General features: G+C 45.1%; 1 protein-coding gene across 3 annotated transcripts in view; it reads left to right on the top strand.

Moving 5' to 3' along the window:
• Positions 1 to 23,042, top strand: part of slc36a4 (solute carrier family 36 member 4) — a 252,781-nt gene that overhangs the window by 38,014 nt on the left and 191,725 nt on the right. For all 3 annotated transcript variants that reach the window (XM_038961057.1, XM_038961056.1, XM_038961055.1), the window contains exons 9-10: positions 298 to 396; positions 14,658 to 14,827. In XM_038961057.1, the coding sequence (XP_038816985.1) occupies positions 298 to 396; positions 14,658 to 14,827 (269 nt within the window). The remainder of the gene's footprint in view (positions 1 to 297; positions 397 to 14,657; positions 14,828 to 23,042) is intronic.

The following is a 23,042-nucleotide window of genomic DNA, read 5'->3' as shown; positions in this document are numbered from 1 at the left end:
AATCGCCTGCTCCTCTGTCTGCTGTCACCCCTCTCTGACAGACTGTCATTGTCCCTGTTTTCCTAAACGCCTGCTCTTCTGTCTGCTGTCACCCCTCTCTGACAGACTGTCATTGTCCCTGTTTTCCTAAACTCCTGCTCTTCTGTCTGCTGTCACCCCTCTCTGACAGACTGTCATTGTCCCTGTTTTCCTAAACTCCTGCTCTTCTGTCTGCTGTCACCCCTCTCTGACAGACTGTCATTGTCCCTGTTTTCCTAAACGCCTGCTCTTCTGTCTGCTGTCGCCCCTCTCTGACAGGATTTTGGGGACCTTCAACGTCTCCCTCTCACTTCCCCCTTGGGCAAGTTCCCCTTCTTCTTCGGAACAGCCATCTTTGCCTTCGAAGGCATCGGAGTGGTAAGTACTCTTCAACAACTGGGACTCTATTTGCCCAAACCCTTATGTAGTTAGAAACACCTGATTGGTTCCGGCACTTATGTGACCAGCTCTGGATTGGATGATGATTGGGGACCACGGGCCACGGCTGCAGTTAAAAGCCTTGAACACTGCATGGCTTAGAGAATGTTCAAGCCAAGGATAGTATTAGTGTTAATGTCATATAATTGATCCAGGGTGAATAGTGAGGATGGTGAGATCACATACTCATCTTACCCTCAGCGTGGTCGTTAACAAGAGGATGCATCTGGTTTTCAAGGGAAATGAAAAGAGAAGCCTGACTTCCGCTTTTGGACGTCAACAAGTCGACACCACTCCATCTTAACTCCTCCTCCACATTTACTGGATTGGATGAACAGTGTGAAAGTGAACCTCCCCCGGCATTTTATTTTTTTCTCATCAGGACCAGAAAGAAAAACGCTGCTCAGGTGTGCCTGCTACGTTAGGTTAACCTTAGCTAGGTTAAATGCTGACCTCCGATGAGAGGGTTGAAGAATGGAAAAGTCCAATGATAACTCCTGGTGAGAGGGTTAAACTGGGCTAATCAGAGGGTTAAGCTAACGCTAACCTTCAGCTGGAGCTGGGGATTCAGTGGAGCTGGGGATTCAGCTGGAGCTGGGGATTCAGCGGGGATGGGGATTCAGCTGGAGCTGGGGATTCAGCTGGAGCTGGGGATTCAGTGGGGCTGGGGATTCAGCTGGAGCTGGGGATTCAGTGGGGATGGGGATTCAGCTGGAGCTGGGGATTTGATGGGGATTCAGCTGGAGCTGGGGATTCAGCTGGAGCTGGGGATTCAGTGGGGATGGGGATTCAGCTGGAGCTGGGGATTCAGTGGGGATGGGGATTCAGCTGGAGCTGGGGATTTGATGGGGATTCAGTGGGGATGGGGATTCAGCTGGAGCTGGGGATTCAGTGGGGATGGGGATTCAGCTGGAGCTGGGGATTCAGTGGGGATGGGGATTCAGCTGGAGCTGGGGATTTGATGGGGATGGTGTCCTGCAGATAAGGATAAGTGTGTGTGTGTGTGCGCCCGCCATGGGCATGATGATGTATGAGGTGGTACCACGGTGTGTTGACAGAGGGGCAGAGGAATACTCCCTGACCGCCGCTAACCCATTAATCAGCCAACCGGTGGGCACAGGGTGATGGCCGACACGTCACCACGACAACCCGACAGCCAGGCCCCTCCGGATCAGCACATCTCCCTACAGAGGGAGGAAGAAGGAGAGAAGAGTACAAAATAAGAGAGAAAGGTTGTGGAGAGAATTGCTGACGCTGCTCAGATAGGATAGATGACCAGGAAGGAAGAATGAATGATAGCAGATAAAGTAAATAAATAATTGAAGTAGTTAAGCCTCCTCCAGTTATCCCGTTCCACTCTCTCTGAGTGCCTTCTCTCTCTCCTCTCTCTCTGGTAGTGATCCACGACCATATGGGTTCTCTCAGTCACCCTGACAGGGTAATTATCCGCCTGGGGATGTGATCTTCACACCATTCCCCTGGGATAAGCAATGGGGAAGGGAGAGAGCCGGCCTGAAACGGGTGTCACTGGGCCAATTGGTAATAACTGATTGGCCAGCGCTGCTGCCAGTAAAAGTGTATCTAACAGAGGGAAGGGGTTGGGTTAAATGCGGAAGACACATTTCGGTTGAATGCGTTCAGTTGTGATTTAGGTGTCCCCTTTCCTTTCCCACATCTCCAGTAGGTACTTGACTTCTGTTAGCTCGAACTATGGTTCCTTCTAGCACTAAAAACTGGGCCAAAGTGCTTTGGTGTGCTTCTCACTTACTGACATACCTTTATCTGTACATTCTCCACCTGTCTCTCCAGCACAAAGTTCATAAAACAGAGAACTAGTTCAGCTCCCTGCAGATACTCTTGGCGCTAATGCTAATTGTGTTGGCTAGGCCAGCTAAAGCAACTGTTAGGTGTTTTGGCTTTGGGCTTCAGGGTTTAAAGGAAGGTTATTAAGCTGGGTTGCAGGTTTCTTTCCAAACAATCATCTAAACCCCCTTTAATCCTCACCTTACCAGAAGATCTCTCTCACCCCTCTCAAGGATATACTAAGACTGTAAGTAAGTAAGTATTTTAAGACGGTAGATTAGCGCAAGGCTGTGTGCTGCACCTTTGGATGCCTCTGCTTTTGATTCCAGGGAGTTTATAGGTAGTATTTGATTCCAGGGAGTTTATAGGTAGTGTTTGATTCCAGGGAGTTTATAGGTAGTGTTTGATTCCAGGGAGTTTATAGGTAGTGTTTGATTCCAGGGAGTTTATAGGTAGTGTTTGATTCCAGGGAGTTTATAGGTAGTATTTGATTCCAGGGAGTTTATAGGTAATGTTTGATTCCAGGGAGTTTATAGGTAGTGTTTGATTCCAGGGAGTTTATAGGTAGTGTTTGATTCCAGGGAGTTTATAGGTAGTGTGTGATTCCAGGGAGTTTATAGGTAGTGTTTGATTCCAGGGAGTTTATAGGTAGTGTTTGATTCCAGGGAGTTTATAATCAATCAAGTTTATTTTATATAGCCCTTCGTACATCAGCTAATATCTCGAAGTGCTGTACAGAAACCCAGCCTAAAACCCCAAACAGCAAGCAATGCAGGTGTAGAAGCACGGTGGCTAGGAAAAACTCCCTAGAAAGGCCAAAACCTAGGAAGAAACCTAGAGAGGAACCAGGCTATGAGGGGTGGCCAGTCCTCTTCTGGCTGTGCCGGGTGGAGATTATAACAGAACATGGCCAAGATGTTCAAAATGTTCATAAATGACAAGCATGGTCAAATAATAATCAGGAATAAATGTCAGTTGGCTTTTCATAGCCGATAATTAAGAGTTGAAAACAGCAGGTCTGGGACAGGTAGGGGTTCCATAACCGCAGGCAGAACAGTTGAAACTGGGACAGCAGCAAGGCCAGGTGGACTGGGGACAGCAAGGAGTCATCATGCCCGGTAGTCCTGACGTATGGTCCTAGGGCTCAGTTCCTCCAAGAGAGAGAAAGAAAGAGAGAAGGAGAGAATTAGAGAGAGCCAAGATGTTCAAAATGTTCATAAATGACAAGCATGGTCAAATAATAATCAGGAATAAATGTCAGTTGGCTTTTCATAGCCGATCATTAAGAGTTGAAAACAGCAGGTCTGGGACAGGTAGGGGTTCCATAACTGCAGGCAGAACAGTTGAAACTGGAACAGCAGCGAGGCCAGGGGGACTGGGGACAGCAAGGAGTCATCATGCCCAGTAGTCCTGACGTATGGTCCTAGGGCTCAGGTCCTCCGAGAGAGAGAAAGAAAGAGAGAAGGAGAGAATTAGAGAAAGCATACTTAAATTCACACAGGACACTGGATAAGACAGGAGAAGTACTCCAGATATAACCAACTGGCCCTAGCCCCCCGACACAAACTACTGCAGCATAAATACTGGAGGCTGAGACAGGAGGGGTCAGGAGACACTGTGGCCCCATCCGATGATACCCCCGGACAGGGCCAAACAGGAAGGATATAACCCCACCCACTTTGCCAAAGCACAGCCCCCGCACCACTAGAGGGATATCTTCAGCCACCAACTTACAATCCTGAGACAAGGCCGAGTATAGCCCACAAATATCTCCACCACAGCACAAACCAAGGGGGGGCGCCAACCCGGACAGGAAGATCACGTCAGTAACTCAACCCACTCAAGTGACGCACCCCTCCTAGGGACGGCATGAAAGAGCACCAGTAAGCCAGTGACTCAGCCCCTGTAATAGGGTTAGAGGTAGAGAATCCCAGTGGAGGGGAACCGGCCAGGCAGAGACAGCAAGGGCGGTTCGTTGCTCCAGAGCCTTTCCGTTCACCTTCACACTCCTGGGCCAGACTACACTCAATCATATGACCTACTGAAGAGATAAGTCTTCAGTAAAGACTTAAAGGTTGAGACCGAGTCTGCGTCTCTCACATGGGTAGGCAGACCATTCCATAAAAATGGAGATCTATAGGAGAAAGCCCTGCCTCCAGCTGTTTGCTTAGAAATTCTAGGGACAATTAGGAGGCCTGCGTCTTGTGACCGTAGCGTACGTGTAGGTATGTACGGCAGGACCAACTCGGAAAGATAGGTAGGAGCAAGCCCATGTAACGCTTTATAGGTTAACAGTAAAACCTTGAAATCAGCCCTTGCCTTAACAGGAAGCCAGTGTAGGGAAGCTAGCACTGGAGTAATATGATCAAATTTCTTGGTTCTAGTCAGGATTCTAGCAGCCGTATTTAGCACTAACTGAAGTTTATTTAGTGCTTTATCCGGGTAGCCGGAAAGTAGAGCATTGCAGTAGTCTAGCCTAGAAGTAACAAATGCATGGATTAATTTTTCTGCATCATTTTTGGACAGAAAATTTCTGATTTTTGCAATGTTACGTAGATGGAAAAAAGCTGTCCTTGAAACAGTCTTGATATGTTCGTCAAAAGAGAGATCAGGGTCAAGAGTAACGCCGAGGTCCTTCACAGTTTTATTTGAGACGACTTTACAACCATCAAGATTAATTGTCAGATTTAACACAAGATCTCTTTGTTTCTTGGGACCTAGAACAAGCATCTCTGTTTTGTCCGAGTTTAAAAGTAGAAAGTTTTCAGCCATCCACTTCCTTATGTCTGAAACACAGGCTTCTAGCGAGGGCAATTTTGGGGCTTCACCATGTTTCATTGAAATGTACAGCTGTATGTCATCCGCATAGCAGTGAAAGTTAACATTATGTTTTCGAATAACATCCCCAAACACTAGGTAGTGTATAGGTAGTGTTTGATTCCAGGGAGTTTATAGGTAGTGTTTGATTCCAGGGAGTTTATAGGTAGTGTTTGATTCCAGGGAGTTTATAGGTAGTGTTTGATTCCAGGGAGTTTATAGGTAGTGTTTGATTCCAGGGAGTTTATAGGTAGTATTTGATTCCAGGGAGTTTATAGGTAGTGTTTGATTCCAGGGAGTTTATAGGTAGTTTTTGATTCCAGGGAGTTTATAGGTAGTGTTTGATTCCAGGGAGTTTATAGGTAGTGTTTGATTCCAGGGAGTTTATAGGTAGTTTTTGATTCCAGGGAGTTTATAGGTAGTGTTTGATTCCAGGGAGTTTATAGGTAGTGTTTGATTCCAGGGAGTTTATAGGTAGTGTTTGATTCCAGGGAGTTTATAGGTAGTTTTTGATTCCAGGGAGTTTATAGGTAGTGTTTGATTCCAGGGAGTTTATAGGTAGTGTTTGATTCCAGGGAGTTTATAGGTAGTTTTTGATTCCAGGGAGTTTATAGGTAGTGTTTGATTCCAGGGAGTTTATAGGTAGTGTTTGATTCCAGGGAGTTTATAGGTAGTGTTTGATTCCAGGGAGTTTATAGGTAGTGTTTGATTCCAGGGAGTTTATAGGTAGTGTTTGGCCTCTTACCTCTAACTCCTCCATCAAGTCCAGGGCAGTTAGCAGATGGATACAGGCCATGGGTGAAAGTATTTGGTGAATTTGTTAAAGTTTTCTCCTCTGGCTCCGGGGAGGGGGGGGGGGTGAGGGCGAGAAAAGCCCCCAAAAATGTAGTACGGCACAGAACAATTGTTCTAATCTTATTTTAAAGAGAGACCGCTACTTGTGGCTATTGACACAGGCTCCCTGGTTCTCTTGGCAGGTTATTTGTATACTGTGTTGATAGGCTGTTTTGTGCAGAGAGAGATTTCCATGACTTTGATCTCTCCACTTTCCCTGGGCTTTGCTTTCTATTTGAACGGAGAAGGCGTTGCTGCTTATTTGTGTCTTCACGCTACAGTAGATCCAATGTGCACCCAGAGATCTGTTGCCAGTGATCTACTCCTCTGATTTACATAATACTGCTCTGGGTTCCGTTTAATTCAGAGAGCCACTCTGAAGAGAGAGAGAGAGAAAGGACATTTTAAACTACATCTGTTAAAGGACAGTTTTTTTTTAACCAAATCAAAATGTTTGTTATAAGGGTCTAGACACTTTTTTTTTGTAATTTCACTTGGTTTTGAGAAACTCAACCAAGCCGCACTGCTTCTTTAACACAGCGCGCCTCCAACCCGGAAGCCAGCCGCACCAATGTGTCGGAGGAAACACCGTGCACCTGGCCCCCTTGGTTAGCACGCACTGCGCCCGGCCCGCCACAGGAGTCGCTGGAGCGCGATGAGACAAGGATATCCCTACCGGCCAAACCCACCCTAACCCGGACGACGCTAGCCCAATTGTGCGTCGCCCCACGGACCTCCCGGTCGCGGCCGGCTGCGACAGAGCCTGGGCGCGAACCCAGAGACTCTGGTGGCGCAGTTAGCACTGCGATGCAGTGCCCTAGACCACTGCGCCACCCGGGAGGCCGACCAAATACCTTTTCTAAACTGCAAAGCTCTAAGTATAGTGATGCAGGTCTTTTAGATGTTGTACACATGAAATTGTCATTCCAAACTTTATGTGCAACGTTATATTCCATTGTGTTGCCCCTCGAGCGATACCCCTCTGTACAGCTGGATAGGGGAAACCGCTGTAGTCGTACAAAATAATATAACGTTGCAGATAAAGTTCGAAATGGCACAATTTTGTGTCAGACCCTCAGGTTTAGAAATGCATATCTGGTTTTCATTATCTTACTTTTCTCTCTTTCTTGTTTTCTCCCTCTCCCACCCTCTCTCTCTCCCTCTCCCACCCTCTCTCTCTCTCTCCCTCTCCCGCCCTCCACCTCTCTCTCTCTCCCTCTCCCGCCCTCTCTCTCTCTCTCCCTCTCCTGCCCTCTCTCTCTCTCTCTCCCTCTCCTGCCCTCTCTCTCTCTCTCTCTCTCTCTCTCTCTCTCTCTCTCTCTCTCTCTCTCTCCCGCCCTCTCTCTCCCTCTCCCGCCCTCTCTCTCCCTCTCCCGCCCTCTCTCTCCCTCTCCCGCCCTCTCTCTCCCTCTCCCGCCCTCTCTCTCTCTCCCTCTCCCGCCCTCCACCTCTCTCTCTCTCTCCCTCTCCCGCCCTCCACCTCTCTCTCTCTCTCCCTCTCCCGCCCTCTCTCTCTCTCTCCCTCTCCTGCCCTCTCTCTCTCTCTCTCTCTCTCTCTCTCTCTCTCTCTCTCTCTCTCTCTCTCTCTCTCTCTCTCTCCCCCTCTCTCTCTCTCCCTCTCCCCCCCCCCCCCTCTCTCTCTCTCTCTCTCCCTCTCCCGCCCTCTCTCTCTCTCTCCCTCTCCTGCCCTCTCTCTCTCTCTCTCTCTCTCTCCCTCTCCCGCCCTCTCTCTCTCTCCCTCTCCCGCCCTCTCTCTCTCTCTCCCTCTCCCGCCCTCTCTCTCTCTCTCTCTCTCTCTCTCTCTCTCCCTCTCCCGCCCTCTCTCTCTCTCTCCCTCTCCCGCCCTCTCTCTCTCTCTCCCTCTCCCCCCCTCTCTCTCTCTCTCCATCTCCCTCCCTCTCTCTCTCTCTCCCTCTCCCGCCCTCTCTCTCTCTCTCCCTCTCCCCCCCTCTCTCTCTCTCTCCCTCTCCCCCTCTCTCTCTCTCTCTCCCTCTCCCGCCCTCTCTCTCTCTCTCTCTCCCTCTCCCGCCCTCTCTCTCTCTCTCTCCCTCTCCCGCCCTCTCTCTCTCTCTCTCCCTCTCCCGCCCTCTCTCTCTCTCTCTCCCTCTCCCGCCCTCTCTCTCTCTCCCGCCCTCTCTCTCTCTCTCCCGCCCTCTCTCTCTCTCCCGCCCTCTCTCTCTCTCTCTCCCGCCCTCTCTCTCTCTCTCTCCCGCCCTCTCTCTCTCTCCCTCTCCCGCCCTCTCTCTCTCTCCCTCTCCCGCCCTCTCTCTCTCTCTCTCCCTCTCCCGCCCTCTCTCTCTCTCTCTCCCTCTCCCGCCCTCTCTCTCTCTCTCTCTCCCTCTCCCGCCCTCTCTCTCTCTCTCTCTCCCTCTCCCTCCCTCTCTCTCTCCCTCTCCCGCCCTCTCTCTCTCTTTTCTAACAGAAATGCTGACCTAGTAAGTGCAACAGGCAAAAAGGTTTTCCCCTCGGTCTCGTGTCTTAATCTGTTTTCCAGAGCCCCCTTTCTCCTCCGTGGCTCACCTAATTTCTTTGTCTTTAATGGCAGGTCTAGTATTTTCCTATGGCCTGCCGGAGACACTTCTTTTGAACTAAAATTCTGAGGCTGAAGCTTCAGCTGGCCAGCCTGATCGATTGAAATTCCAGAATGACAAATGTAGCAGAGGACATAAATATTGCAATTAGGGATGGGGATTCGGCTCCTGCCTCAAACCAGGGTTTTATTGGGCTGGGGGTTTCTTAAAGGGTTTCTCGGGTGTGGAGGCTGACTGTTATGTAATGCTAATACATACATACACTGTGCTTGGCTCCTCTACCCAGCGCTGCCTGCTTCTCTGCGCAGGAGGTGAGCTCTGCAGAGGGCTGATTGAGCCTTGCTCACTGTAGGTTTCTGTATAAATAGACTTCATCTAATACCCTTGGCCTGGGTGGTAGAGTAATAAAGGAAAAATATATATATAAAAATATATATTTTTTGCTAAAACATATATGGGGGATTGGAAGTGATGTAGACAATTACATTGGAAGCTACAGTCTATCTGCAATACTAAAACTGATCTACCCACTAAAAAAATGAATATCTATAAAAAAATGCCCCCGGCCAAGTTTGTGTTGAAACCACTGGTACGTACGTATGTATTCATACATATAGACATACACATAGCTACCTACACCCCACATGCAATGCAGGCGCTCTTACTAACGTAGGCTACACTCTCTTACTTATCCATATTCATGGACACACACTGTTCAGTAATATACATGGACATGACGTATGTACACAAGCACATCCCAAGCTCATTTTGACATGTATCATAGCATGCCCATTTACACCCAAACAAGATCCAGTCTCCACATATGCAAACACACTTTGTCTCTGTCACACTCTTTGCCCGCTCTGCGAGTGATGTATGAACAGATCCACAGCCTCATTTCGCGCGCACACACACGCTATACTCTGGCCCAAGACTAACAGTAGAGAAAATCTGCCTAGGGTGATGTAATACCGTACAGTAATATAATGTGAAGCGATCATGTCTTACTGGTAGCAGGGACCTTTGACCTCTTCTCTCATTACAAGGGGATTGTGGCCAACCTGAGGTCAGCAGTAGTTAGTTGAGGTCTCAACCTTTTGGCATAAACACAAAATGGCTGTTGGGTTGCTGTGGTGCGAGAAAGACGACACAATGACTCAGGTGATTGGCTTAATGCTGCTACTCCTGATTTGTTGCAATGCGCGGTTGGCGGCAGGTGATTCGCTGAGAGATAATAGCTGGCTAGGCCTCCCTTCCCTACTGACAATCCCATATTGCCCTCTTCATTGCCTTAATACTAAATTGCCATCAATTAACCTTTAATTAACCTTTAATTGATGACAAATTAGTTGGATAGGTCAATGAAGGAGAACTGTTGTCATGACTACAGGCAGAGAGAGAGAGGCTGTTCTTTAGCGTTGTGTGACTGCTTAATCTGCCTGCATATTAGCCGCTCGAGTGCTAAGGTAGTGGCGAGAGAGTCTAACCGAAGGGGAGAGGGGGGCTGATGAACCAGTTTCAACCTCAGTGTCGGATGGACGCCTTGAGAAAGAAATTACTTATCACTTTGATATTCATGGTCAAGAACACATATTTGGGGGAATTAATCATGATTATAACATTTCAGCACTGATAAACTTCAAATAGTTTAGTGTCCTCATTGAATATTTTTTGTCTTTCATCTGACCTTGTCTCTATATTTGCTTTCATTTTCTCTTTCTGTTTCTCATTTACCATGCTCCTCTACCCAGTCTACTGCTTTATCTTCCCTTTTCTCTCTGTGTCTCTCTCTCTGTCGGTCTCCCTGTGTGTGTGTGTGTGTGTGTGTGTGTGTGTGTGTGTGTGTGTGTGTGTGTGTGTGTGTGTGTCGGTCTCCGTGTGTGTGTGTGTCGGTCTCTGTGTGTGTGTGTGTGTCGCTCTCCCTGTGTGTGTGTGTCGCTCTCCCTGTGTGTGTGTGTGTCGGTCTCCCTGTGTGTGTGTGTGTGTGTGTGTGTGTCGGTCTCCCTGTGTGTGTGTGTGTCGATCTCCCTGTGTGTGTGTGTCGATCTCCCTGTGTGCGTGTGTGTCGGTCTCCCTGTGTGTATGTGTGTGTGTGTGTGTGTCGGTCTCCCTGTGTGTGTGTCGGTCTCCCTGTGTGTGTGTGTGTGTGTGTGTGTGTGTGTGTGTGTTGGTCTCCCTGTGCGTGTGTGTCGGTCTCCCTGTGGGTGTGTGTGTCGGTCTCCCTGTGTGTGTGTGTGTGTCGGTCTCCCTGTGTGTGTGTGTGTGTCGGTCTCCCTGTGTGTGTGTGTGTGTCGGTCTCCCTGTGGGTGTGTGTGTGTCGGTCTCCCTGTGTGTGTGTGTGTGTGTGTCGGTCTCCCTGTGTGTGTGTGTGTCGGTCTCCCTGTGGGTGTGTGTGTGTCGGTCTCCCTGTGTGTGTGTGTGTGTGTGTCGGTCTCCCTGTGTGTGTGTGTGTCGGTCTCCCTGTGTGTGTGTGTGTGTCGGTCTCCCTCTGTGTGTGTGTGTGCCGGTCTCCCTGTGTGTGTGTGTGTGTGTCGGTCTCCCTGTGGGTGTGTGTGTCGGTCTCCCTGTGGGTGTGTGTGTCGGTCTCCCTGTGTGTGTGTGTGTCGGTCTCCCTGTGTGTGTGTGTGTGTGTGTGTGTCGGTCTCCCTGTGTGTGTGTGTGTCGGTCTCCCTGTGTGTGTGTGTGTCGGTCTCCCTGTGGGTGTGTGTGTGTCGGTCTCCCTGTGTGTGTGTGTGTGTCGGTCTCCCTGTGTGTGTGTGTGTCGGTCTCCCTGTGTGTGTGTGTGTGTGTGTGTGTGTGTGTGTGTGTCGGTCTCCCTCTGTGTGTGTGTGTGCCGGTCTCCCTGTGTGTGTGTGTGTGCCGGTCTCCCTGTGTGTGTGTGTGTGTGTCGGTCTCCCTGTGTGTGTGTGTGTGTCGGTCTCCCTGTGTGTGTGTGTGTGTGTCGGTCTCCCTGTGTGTGTGTGTCGGTCTCCCTGTGTGTGTGTGTGTGTGTCGGTCTCTCTGTGTGTGTGTGTGTGTCGGTCTCCCTGTGTGTGTGTGTGTGTGTCGGTCTCCCTGTGTGTGTGTGTGTGTGTCGGTCTCCCTGTGTGTGTGTGTGTGTGTCGGTCTCCCTGTGTGTGTGTGTGTGTGTCGGTCTCCCTGTGTGTGTGTGTGTGTGTCGGTCTCCCTGTGTGTGTGTGTGTGTGTGTGTCGGTCTCCCTGTGTGTGTGTGTGTGTGTGTGTCGGTCTCCCTGTGTGTGTGTGTGTGTGTGTGTCGGTCTCCCTGTGTGTGTGTGTGTGTGTGTGTCGGTCTCCCTGTGTGTGTGTGTGTGTGTGTGTGTGTGTGTGTCGGTCTCCCTGTGTGTGTGTGTGTGTGTGTGTCGGTCTCCCTGTGTGTGTGTGTGTCGGTCTCCCTTTGTGTGTGTCGGTCTCCCTGTGTGTGTGTGTGTGTGTCGGTCTCCCTGTGTGTGTGTGTGTGTGTGTGTGTGTGTCGGTCTCCCTGTGTGTGTGTGTGTCGGTCTCCCTGTGTGTGTGTGTGTGTGTGTGTCGGTCTCCCTGTGTGTGTGTGTGTCGGTCTCCCTGTGTGTGTGTGTCGGTCTCCCTGTGTGTGCGCGTCTGTCTCTGATTGTGTGTGTGTGTCTCTGTCTGTCTATCTCTGTCTGGGCTTGTCTGTCTGGGTCTGTCTGTGTGTCTGTGTCTGTCTGTCTCGCTCTCTGTCTGTCTGTCTGTCTCTGTCTGTGTCTGTCTGTTTCTGTCTCTGTTTGTGTGTGTCTCGTCTGTCTGTCTGTCTGGGTTTGTCTGTCTGGGTCTGTCTGTGTGTCTGTCTCTCTGTCTGTCTCTCTCTCTGTCTCTCTGTGTGTGTGTCTCTGTGTGTGTGTGTGTCTCTGTCTCTGTCTGGGTTTGTCTCTGTGTGTGTGTGTGTGTGTGTGTGTGTGTGTGTGTGTGTGTGTGTGTGTGTGTGTGTGTGTGTGTGTGTGTGTGTGTGTGTGTGTCTTTCTCTGGGTCTGTCTCTGTCTGGGTTTGTTTGTCTGGGTCTGCCTTTGTCTGTTTGTATGTGTCTGTCTGTCTATCTGGGTCTATATGTCTGTCTCTGTCTGTGTGTGTGTGTCTCTGTCTGTGTGTCTGTCTGTCTTTTTGGGTCTGTCTCGCTCTGTCTGGGTTTGTTTGTCTGGGTCTGTCTCTGTCTGGGTCTGCCTTTGTCTGTTTGTATGTGTCTGTCTGTTTCTGTCTGGGTCTCTGTCTGTTTGGGTCTGTGTGTCTCTGTCTGGGTCTGTCTGTTTCTGTTTGTGTGTCTGTCTGTGTGTCTGTGTTTCTGTTTGTCTGTCTCTGTCTGTTTGGGTCTGTCTGTTTGGGTCTGTCTGGGACTGTCTGTGTGTCAGTCTGTCTGTCTGTCTGTCTGTGTTTCTGTTTGTCTGTTTGGGTCTGTCTGTCTCTGTCTGTTTGGGTCTGTGTTTGGTTCTGTCTGTCTGTCTGTCTGTCTGTCTGTCTGTCTGTCTGTCTGTCTGTCTGTCTGTCTGTCTGTCTGTCTGTCTCTTTCTGTTTGTCTGTGTCTCTGTCTGTCTGTCTCTCTTTCTGTTTGTCTGTGTCTCTGTCTGTCTGTGTCTTTCTGTTTGTCTGTTCTCTGTTGTCTGTGTCTTTCTGTTTGTCTGTTCTCTGTTGTCTGTGTCTGTCTGTCTCTGTCTTTATCCCTCACTCTCCCCTCTATCTCTCCTACTCTCCTCCATCTCCAGCTCTCTCTCTCTCTCTCTCTCTCTCTCTCTCTCAGTCCACATCTATGTCTCTGTATGTGTCTGCTCCTCTCTCATTAGTGGGCTGTACCCCAGGCTGAGAGGTCAGTGTTATTAGCTTGTTAACTGAACCACCTGTTGTCTGCTGAATGCAGACCAGCTGTCTGCCCAATGCCGCCATCTCACACACCCTGCTTGATGTGGCGGTAAGAAGGCAGGGGCTCCTGGCACTGTGGCTTTAGTCAGGTCTCTTAGATCAGTGGAGTTTTGGCATGTTACTTCTCTGGCTCTGAAGCAACTCAGTCACTGTTGGAGTCTTGGCTGGTTTGCCCTGTTACGGAGTTTGTGGTTTGAGGGCCATGTGTTTGAGATGTTTTGTTGTGAGTGAGGTAAGGTTCTTGGACAGATAGCCAAACAGGAGAGGCCCTTGACAACTTTTTATTGTGATTTAGATGTATCCACTTACTCTGACACCTAAAGATACATTCATGTTGGCTGTGTGCTTTCATACATTAGTCTAATAGTGTGTTTTGTATGCATAATCAGTGCATCAGAAATCAGGTCTTTGAAGTGTTCACCATCCCTCTGTGTCTGTCAGCCTTGTTGGTGCTGCAATTGTTCTCAATTCGCTGCCAGACGAAGTCATGAATCACCAAGTCAAACAGCAGTCCGACAACTTTTCAGTCGCATCAGGAGGAGAGGTAACAAGCCCCTGTCAAGAACTGATCAGTCACTACCAAGAAGGGAAGAGGGAAAGAAAAATACATCTGTTCATTGAATATGTATGTGATTTTGACAGCCAGGTTTAAACCTGTTCAAATGAAACTGTTGTTACCCAAATTAGAAAGCATCTATATTTTCTTGACGTGAGGAGGGGAAGAGCGAGAGGGTGAGAGGGAATGAAAGAAAGAGAGAAAGGGAGGTAGGTGCGAGTGTCTGGGGATCTAATTATGCCACGGTCTCTTTATGTGGAGGTTTGGTGATGAATACCAATCATTAATCCCTCTGCCCAGATCTAGATGCGTTCCCGGGGCAGAGAGCGGAGAGCAGTTCCTCAGTGTGTGTGTGGTACTTAGCAGTGATAATGTTTCCTGCCACCCTGCCATGCTGCATCCCCACAGGGCACGAGCCAAACGACAGCACCTAAAACATCCAACACCCACCCTCCCTCTCACCCAGCATACCAACTCTCCTCATCCCCAGCAAAAGTCTGATCCCTCCCAAAGCTGTGAGCTTGGTAAACGTCTGGGGTTAACGTAGGTCACCATGTATAATGTAATCAGAGACCTCTTATCTGCTCAGTTATCCTTCTCTCTGCCAAGGATTTGTTATTCAACAGAAGGATGATGCTTTTCATCTTTTCGTGGCTTTTTCAGATCTCAATACTTAGTTTTTCGGGGGGACTCTTTCCAGGCTTTTATTCAAGATAATGTATTTATTTGTGTTGCATTACTTTTATTATACAGCATTCCTGTTTTCTTGACAATCTCCCTCTGTGTGTATGTGGCAGGTTCTTCCTCTAGAGAACCAGATGAAGGAACCGAAGCGGTTCCCCACGGCTCTGAACATCGGGATGGGTATCACCATCGTCCTCTACGTTGTCTTGGCAACGCTGGGCTACCTCCACTTTGGTGATGACATCAAAGGAAGCATAACCCTTAACCTTCCTCACAACGCATGGTAAGCCCCGTCACATAAACAGGAAGATGGTTGAACATGGTAGTACACGGTGTCTGTTAGCGGACACGGTGTAGATGGCTGGGTGGCTGGCCTTTTTAAAGGAGCTTGTTGTAAAGAGACCTAGGAACAAATTGACCTGCTCTGTCTCCCAGTAAAGGGTTTCTCTGATGCTGTAGAGGACAGAGAGGTTAGGTTGGCCGTCTCAGTACTATGGCGACGGTATTGTGGGTGTGTACTGTGTGTTTGTAGTCAATGTGCGACTGTGTAGTGTGTGTGTATGTGTGTGGTTACATCATGTTTAATTATGATTTGCGTGTGTGTCAGTATTATATGCTGCCTCCTCTAGACTTGGGCGGTATCCACATTGTCCTACCTTCATACCAACCAACATTTGGTAATGCTAAACACAACGGGCGCTTTTCTCAAACCCCATTGACCTCAAACCCCATTGAGCTCTCAAACCCCAAATTCCATAGCGAATGCTAGCAAAATGCTAACAAGCGCAATGCGATAATGTTATGCAGTCTCTGACAAACTATTTGCAGGACAGACATCACAGCTCATAAACTTATACAAGTATCTCAAAAATGCTACTCAGGTTTCTGCGTGCATAAAACCTATATTAGACAGCAAGGCTCTTGTTTCTAGAAGAAGCTAAATTAACTATCCAAATGCACAATTGAAGTACATTTAGCACATTTTAGACAGTTAACTTAATAGGTAGCCTAGCGGTTAAGAGCATTGGACCAGTAATTGAAACGTTGCTGGTTTGAATCCACAAGCCGACTAGGTGAAAAATTTGTCGATGTGCCCTTGAGCAAGGCACTTAACCCTAATTGCTCCTGTAAGTCGCTCTGGATAAGAGTGTCTGCTAAATTACTAAAATGTAAATGTAAAATAAGATATCTTGTTGGCAAACATTTTAAAGTTGTGAATTCCATACTGTAACTAGGTCAACCGGCGCATGCTGCACCACAGTGAGTGACTCACAAGGCGCTGGTCTCTCATTGTGTGCTTGTAAACAAACACCACATGACTGGGGACTACTGGTAAGGTTCATAATGTAAAATAATGTGACGGGTGAAATGAAGAACGCAATCTGCTTTATCTCCTAACGTATTATACAAGTTGACTGCAGGTATTTACTTAAAAAGGAGCTACAAATATTCACATTTATTAAAAAACTTCAAAGAAATAGTTTTGACGGTATTGACTGTATTGATAAACCATCTCCTGGCTGTTTTCACGTTCCCCGGTATACTGTCCAAGCCAAGTATCGATGTAGTGTGTGTCTCTGTGATATGTCCTTTTGTCCTCTTTGTTTGAGTTTGTGTGAAATGTGGGTGTCAGTTACCATGTTGTATTACTGTAGAGGTCAGCTCAGTGTAACATGACCAGACGAGGTATGCCATGGTGAGTTACCATGTTGTATTACTGTAGAGGTCAGCTCAGTGTAACATGACCAGACGAGGTATGCCATGGTGAGTTACCATGTTGTATTACTGTAGAGGTCAGCTCAGTGTAACATGACCAGACGAGGTATGCCATGGTGAGTTACCATGTTGTATTACTGTAGAGGTCAGCTCAGTGTAACATGACCAGACGAGGTATGCCATGGTGAGTTACCATGTTGTATTACTGTAGAGGTCAGCTCAGTGTTACATGACCAGACGAGGTATGCCATGGTGAGTTACCATGTTGTATTACTGTAGAGGTCAGCTCAGTGTAACATGACCAGACGAGGTATGCCATGGTGAGTTACCATGTTGTATTACTGTAGAGGTCAGCTCAGTGTAACATGACCAGACGAGGTATGCCATGGTCAGTTACCATGTTGTATTACTGTAGAGGTCAGCTCAGTGTAACATGACCAGACGAGGTATGCCATGGTGAGTTACCATGTTGTATTACTGTAGAGGTCAGCTCAGTGTAACATGACCAGACGAGGTATGCCATGGTGAGTTACCATGTTGTATTACTGTAGAGGTCAGCTCAGTGTAACATGACCAGACGAGGTATGCCATGGTGAGTTACCATGTTGTATTACTGTAGAGGTCAGCTCAGTGTAACATGACCAGACGAGGTATGCCATGGTGAGTTACCATGTTGTATTACTGTAGAGGTCAGCTCAGTGTAACATGACCAGACGAGGTATGCTATGGTGAGTTACCATGTTGTATTACTGTAGAGGTCTGCGGGGGACTGTTTTATTTATCCCGCTCCCACCCGCACCTGCAGCCGCACCCCGCCCGCTGCTGGTGGCTTTCTGTCTAACACCCACCCGGTACAGCAATAACTGGTCCCGAACCCAACCGCAGTCCTGCAATGTTATTTTAGGTGTATGTGACGCATCTCACTTGCCAGCCATGGTCCCAGCAATTATGCGCCCTATAGGCAATATCAAGATGCACAAAAATAAATTAAGAAATAGGTTAAATTACCAGAGATTCTCATGTGGCCCATTATATTAGGCTACCGGTATTACTGGGCTATATCAGCCAATAGGCTAGACTTTTTATTATTTTTTTTTTAATTTTTTTTATTTTTTATTTTATTTTTTATTTTTTATTTTTTTATTTTTTTTTTTGGGGTGGATCAGCTTAATATTGCGGAAAGAATGTTGCTTCCAATGTAATTGTCTGCATCATTTCCAATCCCCCATATTTTTTTGGGTAAATATATATATCCATACACGCATGCATACATATATACATATATACATACACATACCTATATAGACATACATACTTTTTTAAAGAATATACCTTTATTATTATTCCCCGCAACCCTACCACCGCTCCCCCAATTGGAGTAAACTAATAAACACTTCTGCTTTTACCTTCAATTTATACATCTTATACCTATTTTACAGACACAGACTACTTTATAATAGTTCTCTCTTGTTTGTTCTTAGTCCTTCCTCTATTTCTGTTGTCCATCCAATTTTATTTCCACTTGTAACTGTGCTATTTCACAAAAGCTCCGCACCTATACACATTTCACAGATCCCGTATGCCCTACATTGTTTATCTTGTTATTAGTCCCACCCTTCAGTTCTACTCAATCCTTCCCATCTATCTTCCAACATCATCCATTTCGGATTTTTATTTGCCATATATTTTTCAACTGTGCTGTGATGCTTCACAAAAGATTTGAACCTTCCTATTCTCATAACTTCTACAGATTGTAAATTAAAAATAAACATTTTTGCTAAAATAATTATTATATTATTGATTGATTGACTATGGCTTTTCAAATCCCCCAGTATTGCTATCTGTAGCGTTAGTTCTAGGCAAATGTTGCAATTCTTCAGCCATTCCTGGACCTGTGACCAAAAACGAGCTACATATGGACAATACCAAAATAAATGGTCTAATGACTCTGCCTCCTCACAGCAGAATCTACAGAGCTGGGAAGATTGTATACCCCATATATATAACATTCTATTAGTTGCAAGAATTTTGTACAATAATTTAAATTGAAAAATTCGAAGTTTTGAATCCGGCGTTGTTTTGCGTATCAATTCATAAACCATGTGCCATGGAATGGGTACATCGAACATCTCTTCCCAACTATTTTGCAATTTATATGGCACAGCTGTCAGTTTTTTGGTCCTTAAATGAAATTGGTATATGTTTTTATTTATCACACTTTTCTTTAACCATTTATGTTCTTTAATACAGGGCCGACATACAAGTTCCTTACTTTTTTCCCCTTCTACTTGCCTCTTCCATTTTTGTGGTAATGCTGCAATTAATTGGTTGTAATTTTGGGTAGAGCAGACATTTCCATATGTCTGTGTGAGCTGCATGTGTGACATAACTCCACCAGTCCTATTTATGATATCATTCACAAAAATTATACCTTTTTTAAACATTTCTTCGATAAATACAGTTTTTTTATCAATTACTATATTTGAATTTAACCACAATATTTGTTGTACTATTTGTTCCGTCCTTTCAGGTGGATTAAACTGAAATTGCAACCAACTTTCTAAGGCTTGTTTAAAAAATAAGGATATTTTGGAGATTATTTCCTTTTCAAACAACCGAAAGTGAGCAGGTGTAATCTGAATAAAGGGAAAAAGGCCCTTCTTGAACATAGGATGAGACATTCGTACCAATTTACTAGAGAACCAGTTTGGATTTAAGTATAACTTTTGTATGACTGATGCCTTTAGTGAGAGGTCTAATGCTTTAATATTTAATAATTTCTGCCCTCCGAATTCATATTCGTTATATAAATAGGCCCTTTTAATTTTATCTGGCTTGCCGTTCCAAATAAAATGGAATATTTTTTGTTCATATAATTTAAAAAGCAGGTCACTAGGTGTAGGCAAAACCATAAGCAAATAGGTAAACTGTGATATGACTAAAGAGTTAATCAGGGTGATTTTTCCACAAATAGACAAGTATTTTCCTTTCCATGGTAGCAAGATCTTATCTATTTTTGCTAACTTTCTATAAAAATTTATTGGAGTGAGATCATTTCTTTCTTTTGGGATTTTTATACCGAGTATATCCACATCTCCGTCAGACCATTTAATTGGTAAACTACATGGCAATATAAAATGTGTATTTTTTAGTGATCCAATACGTAATATGGTACATTTATCATAATTTGGTTTTAATCCAGAGAGGATAGCAAAGGTATCTAGATCCTCTATGAGGCCGTGGAGAGACTCTAGTTGTGGTTTTAAAAGAAAACATGAATCATCAGCGTACAATGACACCTTAGTTTTTAAGCCACGGATTTCTAATCCATTAATATTAATGTTTGATCTAATTTTAACAGCTAACATTTCGATGGCAATAATAAATAGATATGCCGATAGTGGACAACCTTGTTTTACTCCTCTAGATAGTTTAAAACTTTCTGAGATGTAGCCATTATTTACTATTTTACACCTAGGGTTACTATACATAATTTTAACCCATTTTATAAGAGATTCCCCAAAATTGAAATATTCTAGGCATTTATATATAAACTCCAGTCGTACTTTATCAAAAGCCTTTTCAAAATCAGCTATGAAAACCAGACCTGGTGTCCCCGATATTTCATAGTGTTCTATTGTTTCCAGTACTTGCCTTATATTATCTCCAATGTATCGTCCATGTAAAAAACCTGTCTGATTAGGATGAATAATATCTGACAAAACTTTTTTTATTCTATGCGCCAAGCATTTTGCTAGGATTTTTGCATCACAACACTGAAGTGTAAGAGGTCTCCAATTTTTTAATTGGACTGGATCTTTATATATACCACTTGGGTCCTGTTTCAGTAATAACGATATCAGACCTTCTTGTTGCGTGTCTGATAATCTACCATTTATATAGGAGTGGTTAAAACAAGCTAATAATGGTCCTTTGAGTATATCAAAAAAAGTTTTGTATACTTCCACTGGTATGCCATCCAGCCCTGGAGTTTTCCCATCCTTAAAGGCCCCAATTGCATCAAGCAGTTCCTCCTCTGTAATTTGGCCTTCACATGAGTCTTTCTGTACAGATGTTAATTTTACATTATTAATAGGAAAAAAATCCATACAATTAGTTTCAGTTAGTGGAGATGGAGGAGCCTGAAACGAAAACATATTCTTAAAGTACTTTACTTCCTCTTTCAAAATATCATTTGGTGAATCATGCGTGACTCCATCATTTGTAACAAGTTTTAATACATTTTTTTTGGTAGCATTTCTATATTGAAGATTGAAAAAGAATTTGGTGCATTTTTCCCCATATTCCATCCAGTTCGCTTTATTTTTATAATGTATTACACTGGATCTTTCTTGAATAAGTTCCTCCATTTCTTTTTGTTTTTCCTCTAACTTATTCTGTGCCTCTATGGTACTGTTTTTATTGCTATCTAACTGTACTGTTAGTCCTTCAATTTCCTTTGTTAATATGGACTCTTTTGATCTAAATTGCTTTTGTTTTATAGATGAGTACTGAATTGCATGGCCTCTAAAGGCACACTTAAAAGTGTCCCATACAATAAGGGGATCTGCTGTACCTATGTTATGTCTGAAAAAGTCAGTTATAAAATCTTCTGTCCTAGTTCTAAACAATTTATCATCTAGTAGACTTTGATTAAATTTCCAATATCCTCGCCCACGTGGAAATTCTGTAAGAGAAATATATATGCCAATTATGTGATGATCCGACCGCATTCTGTCCCCTATCAACACTTTTTTAACTTTTGGTGCCAGAGAGAATGGTATAAGAAAGTAGTCAAGACGACTAGCTTGATTCAGCCTCCGCCATGTATATCTCACTAAATCAGGGTATTTAAGTCTCCATATATCCACTAATTCCAATATATCCATGACATTCATGATTTCCTTAAGTGCCTGAGGGTGATAGTTTGTAGTGTGATTTCCTTTCCGGTCTATAGAGGTATTTAAGACCGTATTAAAATCTCCCACTATAATAATAGAGTCTAGTGTTGCTTGTAGAGTTGATAAATTCTTATATATATTTTCAAAGAAGCTTGGATCATCATTATTCGGACCGTATAGGTTAACAAGCCATATTTGTTTATTGTCCAATAACATATTTAAAATAATCCATCTACCTTGAGGATCTGTTTGGACAATTTGCACATTTGGATCAAAATTATTGTTAATTAAAACCATCACCCCTTTTGAATTTCTTTGCCCATGGGAGAAATATATTTTGCCCCCCCAGTTCTTTTTCCACAAAACTTCATCTAAAACTGTTGAATGGGTTTCCTGTAAACAATAGATATTATAATCCTTCTCTTTTAGCCAGGTAAATACTGATCGTCTTTTCTTATTATCTGCTAAGCCATTACAATTGTAACTGGCTATACTTATTTCACCACTTACCATAATGAGACACACCTTTCATTCTTTTAATCAGAATATATTTTTGTAAACGTACTATTAAAAAGTAACATAATGATTGAGTGTCTATATAGTTGTACCATGATATTTGCATTTCTACTAAGTAAACCTCCAATTGGTCCCTACTATTCCACCCGCTAAAAGGCCTCATCTCGAGATGGCTTGTCATCCCAATGCCCGGTAGACCACCCTCGACCCCCTGTATCCCATAGCCCTGAACCGACTGGGATCCATTCTTTGAAAAGAGCATACAGTGCCATTTACCGAATTGAAGAAGATCAATTACCATATGCATTTCCATTGCCCTCACCTCGATTTGTATTATGTATATCTGTGGATCATCCTCTATTGTCCCTAACATCTTTTACTTCTTCCTTCGCAACAGTTGTGGGATACACACATACACCCACACACACTCAGCCCTTACCCCCACACAACCATAAGCTCACTTTCTCAACAATTGCACCATCCCAGAGCCCAACTCAAGATGGGTCATGATTTACAAATGCACTTGCAGTTGCAGCTGCATGAGAAGGCCTGCAAGACCGCACAAAAAATTAGCAAAAATTGAGAGATTTATTTACCATTGTCATATCCTAGATAATGGAGGTCAAATGTACACCCTATTCCTGAAACACCCACAATACGGCCACCCGTCATGACCATGTCCCCACGCATCTCCATGCAGTCCGACTTTGATTTTGTGCCGCCAGGGCCACAATAATATACCCCCTCTCTGAATGTCCGAGTGTGACCCCCTCCCCATGGGTTACTGCAGCTAGTGTTGCCAGCACTGCCACTGCCTGGGTGGGGGCACCCCACCGGAATCCCCACCGGCTAGGTACAAGGTCGTCAAGGTTCTCATTAGCAGCTTTGAGAATTTCCTTGTATATTATGCTCTCCCTTATTGGGGCTTTGGCTTTGCAGGACCAACCCTGCCAAGCAGGCTCAGAATCTTGAGGGGGCAGTGCTGCTCTTGGTCTCTGACCTCATTTTAGCTGCATACAGACCGCTTACAGCGTGCACATAAAACAGTTAGGGACTTCTCCTTAGTATCTGGGTCATTCAGGTGGGTGTCTAGGATATAGTGCCATGGACCGTACCATTAAAATAGGATAATAAATAATTAGATATAATTTATAAAAAAATAAATAAAAAATGTAGTTCTCCATGATAGGACAATAAATAAATAAGACGTATAATTCATTATAAAAGTATATCCATCATCTGAACAACATTGAAAGCCCTCTCATACCCGGCTCACAGCAATACATTGGCTCTGGGATATGCAACCATTTCATTACTCACTCACTCAACTTTCCAAACATAACAAATAAAATAAAATAAAAACAC

The sequence above is a fragment of the Salvelinus namaycush genome, chromosome 23 (genome assembly GCF_016432855.1).
Source record: "Salvelinus namaycush isolate Seneca chromosome 23, SaNama_1.0, whole genome shotgun sequence".
NCBI lineage: Eukaryota > Metazoa > Chordata > Actinopteri > Salmoniformes > Salmonidae > Salvelinus > Salvelinus namaycush.
This window is presented reverse-complemented; position numbering and strand designations above follow the sequence as displayed.